This window comes from Taudactylus pleione, unplaced genomic scaffold (assembly GCF_031769625.1).
Source record: "Taudactylus pleione unplaced genomic scaffold, aTauple2 ptg000316l, whole genome shotgun sequence".
NCBI classification, from domain to species: domain Eukaryota; kingdom Metazoa; phylum Chordata; class Amphibia; order Anura; family Myobatrachidae; genus Taudactylus; species Taudactylus pleione.
In genome coordinates, this window is record NW_028284717.1 from 10,190,790 (window position 1) to 10,196,789 (window position 6,000).

At 40.2% G+C, this 6,000-nt stretch overlaps 1 protein-coding gene across 1 annotated transcript in view; it reads right to left on the minus strand.

Annotated features, from left to right (window-relative positions):
• The window catches only part of SAMSN1 (SAM domain, SH3 domain and nuclear localization signals 1), a 150,472-nt gene extending 148,263 nt beyond the window's left edge, over nt 1-2,209 (minus strand). The window contains exon 1 of the mRNA XM_088442755.1: nt 2,186-2,209. Within this exon, the coding sequence (XP_088298881.1) occupies nt 2,186-2,209 (24 nt within the window). The remainder of the gene's footprint in view (nt 1-2,185) is intronic.
• Nucleotides 2,210-6,000: the final 3,791 nt, after the last annotated feature.

Below are 6,000 nucleotides of genomic sequence, written 5' to 3' on the forward strand. Positions count from 1 at the left end.
ATGCCAGAAAACAGATGAAAATGGTCGTCAGACAAGTTTGTTAAAAGTTTGATCTAAACAATTTGTTCAAACAACAGTTTTTGTCCATTTTCCGGCGTTTGGGAGCAAATTGCTGATTGTCATTTGCTTTCATACCTTACCAGATTTTCATTCCAACCAATCAACTAGTTAGATGGTTGGACAGAAAATCTTTACGTGTGTACCCAGCCTTACACAGTGGCAAGATGGCGCAATGCATTCTCACTAGTTAGGTCAGTGGCCATCTTGGTAAGGGAATGAAGTTTCCCCCTAGGAACCAACATGGAGTCTGTCCAGTAGCACAATCCATTCTCAACAGTCGTCACATTTGCTGGTGCAGAACCTGTTCCGGCTGCCTTAAGAGGATTCCGGATCCCAAGTGCCAATGTGATGTAATGGCAAGTTAACATGTGTGTGTGTGTGTATGTGTATGTGTGTGGAAGAGGGGGGTATTGAGGACATTGTACAAAACATAGAGAGGGGGGCGGGGGAGAGGGAACAATACAAACCTGCAGATGGGGCTTAGGCCGGTAAGTACATAGCATATAGATGGGGATGTGGGGGCACAATACATAATCATAGAATTGGAGGGGTGTGCACTGCAGAACACCCATATGAGGGGGGGGGGGGACAATACACAACCTACAGTTTTGTAATTTTTTTTTTGGGCGGGGGGATATAGAAGATAATTCAGATCACACAGGTGAAGGAAGAGAGATCACAATACAGGATCTACAGTGTGGAGGGCACAATACAGATCGGGGTGGGGGGCACAATATTGGACATACAGATGAGGGGGGCACAGAACAGTACATACAGCTGGGGGGCATATCGCATACCTCCCAACATGACCCTCTCCAGGAGGGACACAATGCTCTGGTCCTGGACTTCCCTGGTAAGAGGCGGGGCTGCAGCACAGTTCAAAATTCAAACAGGGGAGCCACACCAACTGTCATTTCACACGCTGCCCAACATCACTGGCTGGGACTCACTGGCAGTTGGTGTGACTCCCCTATTTGAATTTTGGACTGTGCTGCAGCCCCACCTCTGGAGCCGCCACCAATCATAAATGACCAGGGAAGTCCAGGACCAGAGCATTGTGTCCCTCCTGGAGAGGGTCATGTTGGTAGGTATGATATCGGGGTCTGATGGGCCTTATAAGAGGCACATGGGAAACGCCTTTTTACATGTTCACTACCCCCTTATGTGAAAAGATGGCTGCGCCACTAATATCAGACAGCACTTTGGAATTATGTGGCCAAATAAAAGCTGTAGACCTAACACTTTAATACAGGTCACAGAAACCTGAGGTCACTTCTGATATCAGTATTAGATGAAATAGCACATTTTATTCCACTAAATGATTTCTCATATTCGGAAGCACTTTAGCGGCACAATACTAAGATGCTATGCTATTTGCAACTTCAGAAAAAGTTTTGCATTTGGTCTACTCTATACCAACCTGCGTGAGGATACAGCACATGAATATGGTATGTAACCTGCGTCAGGCCTACGCTTCAGCTGCGGAATGTACATCCATAGACGAAGCATTACTTTACATACATTTACACACTTTATATAAATTGCAATAACACAACCCATGTGCATCTGATCTGGTAATACTTCTGGAGGATGATTGGCCAGATATTAGATGACCATGTCAGACTAACCTCTACTCAAGCAAGAATTGTTAATTTCACCATATATGAGTCATTACTAATCATTCCACTCCCTGTTTTAGGGATAAAAAAAGCAATTTTTGACAATAAAGGTTATATCAATTTAAATATATGAAAGAAGACGTGCTCAGCCCCTCATACTATTTATATAAATTAGGGGTACTTAGTAAATATTTACAGTCATAAAGGGAGTCCTTGGTGTATATTTACAGTAAATATAGAAAGAATTGTTGTTATACATTTACATACGTTATGGGGAACTTATTAGACATTTTAGAGACCTACTGTATGATTTTATTTTGTGCATGTTTATTAACAATAGGCTTACGTAGTAAGCATTTACAGTCATACGGGGTTACAGGACAAGGAAATATGTGTGAGGGTTCCTAGATTTAGAGATTAGTACAGTATGCAGCGCGTAATACACATCTTTCATACATCTGAGAGTTAGGGTTATGCCCAAAGCTTGTAGTGAATGTGCCACTTACCAATGAGAAACAGAAGAGGTTCATTGTGGACTGCGGGTTACCTTTCCGTCCTTATAACTTGTGTTTCGTAGCGTTGCAATGGAAGAATGCCGATCTGTCGTGTCCTCCCAGCTGTTTGTGTATTTCTTCCTAGAGATTACAGCAAGAGAAAATCCCTGCAGTAATCCATAGGACTCAGAGCCCATTATTAAATGAGACAGGCTTCCTGAGAGCAAACCATTACTCTGCGTACACGAAACCAGTGCTCCCAGTCTGATCATCATCCCTTGTTAATAAAATAACACTGTTTACAATTCACTTTATTTGGCAGCCATTGCAAACACATCAAACCTCAACTTTTAAGCGAACAGTTAAAAACAAAATTCACAATTACATTCTTTACTGACTATGTACCTTGCACTGAGGTTTAAATGATAGTACATACTTAAAATGATCAATTAATAGCTCAGGAGTAATTGCCTTTATTTTGTGAAGTTCAACCCCCTGATGTTGTACTGAATTTGTTTAGGAATTATGCATCGATTCACCTAATTGTTTTATATTTTAAATGCTTTACAGGAATGTTGTCATTTGATGTATTAGTTGTAACCCATGGCAACCAGGCGTTTGCTTATAATGTCTAGCTTGCAGCAGACTAGTCGAAGATAATGACTGTTTACCTCAACCTGCAATTAGGATTTTGCTAGGACATACTGTAGACTTAATGTAACATGTATTATTTGTTTTTAAACTTTCCCTTGTATAGAAATAGCACATAAAATAAAACCACACAACAGACATTGCTGAATTCTTTTTGTACAAAGTTTTTTTTCTCAGTGAAAGCAATATTTGAATATCTATAATAAAGTATTATTACTGCTAATCTGACGTTTTCACCTGACAATTACGACAGCATATAGTGTTAACTACAATTAAATAAACGCAACATTAACGAGTCCTAATGCTCATTATAAATGCCATTATTTTATCCACCATCCAATTCAGTGATCATCCAGTAATACTTACCACCGCCTCGCAATCCTGAATGTGCTTTTGGCATTAGACCTTGTTTGAGCGTTTAATTCCATAAGCATTGACTCAGGAGACTGTGTACAGCGAATTCATCTACAGCATCTCTGCAATACTGCTTTTAAACCCCGATGGAAATTCCAAGCAGATTTTGTTTCTGTCTGCTCAGTAGAACAGTGACCTTGTTAAGGACAACACCAATGACTGCAAGATGTGTTTAATTGCAGCACAGCTGGAAATGCCCTAAGGGCCTTGGCAAAGTGATAGGGCACCGTGTGGTAAGTACTTATAAGCGAAATCTGGCTAAGCCCTACATTTCTAGATGTCAGCTGAAACGACTTAGAAACCCCAGATTAAAGTTGGCAAATTAATATAGACCTGGATATATATTTGTGCCAATTGTACACAGTGTTGTGATATTGCACACACTTCATAATGCAACAAATATTTTTGAAGTCAAGGAATAAACACTCCTACCGTGTGTTACAGGTGTAGTATGAAGCTCCGCCCCTCACCGGGTAAAGTTCTGGAATCCAGGAAGCAGTACGTGAAGCATATTGGAATTCAATAACGCAATAAAATGGGTCCTTATATCTCTCTTTAATTTTCCTTCTCTAAAGCTGGTTACCCACTGGCGTTCAAACACTGCATCTGATTTGAGTTTTTAAAGCACGTAAATGTATCTAAAAATAAAATCTATTCTAACCTATACATTCATACCCATTTGCATACTTGATCATGCTTATGTTTGGGTGAGGGCCAAATTAAGGGCCACATGGGCCTAGGGCTGAAAATGTTCTCGGGTCTATACCGAGTAGGGGAGGAGCTGTGACCAGTACTGTGAGGGTGTGACCACAGACATGTGGGTGGGACCACCCCCTACAGCTGACTGCCTAAACACATAAAAATTAAAAAAATTGCAGAATTTTGTGGGAAAAAAACAGAAATACAATTTTAATACTTATGATTGATCGCGAGTGTATCATCATGCTGCAATGAAGATGGGCCTATTTTTATGTGGAGGCCTGGATCTGCAGCTCCGTTCAGTGCAGTAACAGTGAAGCTTCTTGTACATTGCTTGTTACAGGTCAGACTGTTCAGAGCATGCCACCGCAGTTGAAAAGGTCCATCGACTTCCATGGGAAATCATTCTACTCACTAATGCTGGTAATGAATGAGCCATAGAAATAAATGGGCTATACGGTAGATATCAATGAAGACCAACAACACTAATATTTACTTTCTCTCTTTACTAGAGATCAAATGAATCTCTTTTGATGTGTCATCAAAGTAGGAAGTCACTGTGATTAACCATGCTACCAGCAAATAAGATTGTTTCTAATGGGAAATAGCTGGCCAGTTAAGGGAGTCTCTTCAATTGATTAATCTCTCGATCTGCTGCAGGGGCCAAATTGGAGTATTTTGCATCATGCTTTGTGTTTTTTTTTTTCATTTTTGTGTTTCACTTGGATTACCCTTCAGATTAAAATAAATCTGACTTTGAGTTCCCTTTTGATTGAAGAAAGAGGATCTGGTTGGGATTACCCTTTGGATTACAAAATAACTACAATTGCCATTGGATTACAATTCCCCTTCCCATGCTGTGGCTTTCAGTGTTAGTACTGGAAAGTAGCTCACACTGTGATCTTGTTTTAGTGGGATCCAATCTATGCTATCTAGAGCTGGGTCTGATTGAGAATTTTAGTGGGAGGGGGGGAGCTTGATACATGCCCCTCAGAAAAAATAATGGGCAATTGAAGTGGATGCTTAAAGCTAGGTGCTTCTTACATATTGACACATTTAAAAAAGCATACAATTGCATTGCACTGGCATGTTTTCACCAGAGATAAGCAAATTACATGATGTCTTGGTTTCCTCAAAACCATCGTATTGTTTTGTTTTAGATTTTCACCCATAAAATGGAAATTTTGTGAAATCCTTCCGCCTTCCACAAAATCATGTCCCTGTGCGCTATTTTTGACATTGCAACATTAGTGTTTCTGCAATTTACACTGATTTACAGTCTATTTTATAAAGACTACCCTCATAATTAGCAGCATCAATGAAACACAGTAATGGGTTTTCCTGCTGAAAATGTCACCTGCATCCCATATTAAATGCATTTGCTTAACAAGTTAATGGAAAGCAAACTTGTCATCTCCATTACACTCATGTACCTGGTATCTTTGCTCTATAGCCTCAAGGGAGTGCTCTGCATTTCTGCTACTGGGAGAAGGCATAGGTCACTGGTGAAACAGACTGACAGAACAGCCCCAGATAGATATTTCCATACCAGTTTAATAAAATATACATTTTCCTAATACTAGAAAATGGAAATGGTATTGAATAAAATGAAACAGACTACCAGGACAACCCCAGATAGATAGTTGGATGGAGGCTTTATAAAATATATTTCCCGCTAGTAAACCAAGATAGCAGCAGACGTAAATGAAACAGAATGGCCGAGCAGCCCAGTTAGAATGGCAGTGTAATAACATATACCTTTCGTGCAAGTACAAGGAGTAGTCATAAGGCACAAATAAAACAGAGTGACTGGATAACCCCAGACAGGATGGCAATTTAAAAATAGATTTCCCACTAGCAGTACAAGATGTCACTTGACGCAAATTAAACCGAATGTCAGAACTCCCTGGCCCCAGTTACAAAGGGCATTTCTACTTGTAAAATGAGACGGCATTGGGCACAGATGAAACAAAGTGGCAGATCAGTGGAATATACAGTAGGATGAGTAATAAAGGACCAGGGGCCAGATGTACTAAGCTCTAAAAAGTGAGAAACTGGAGACT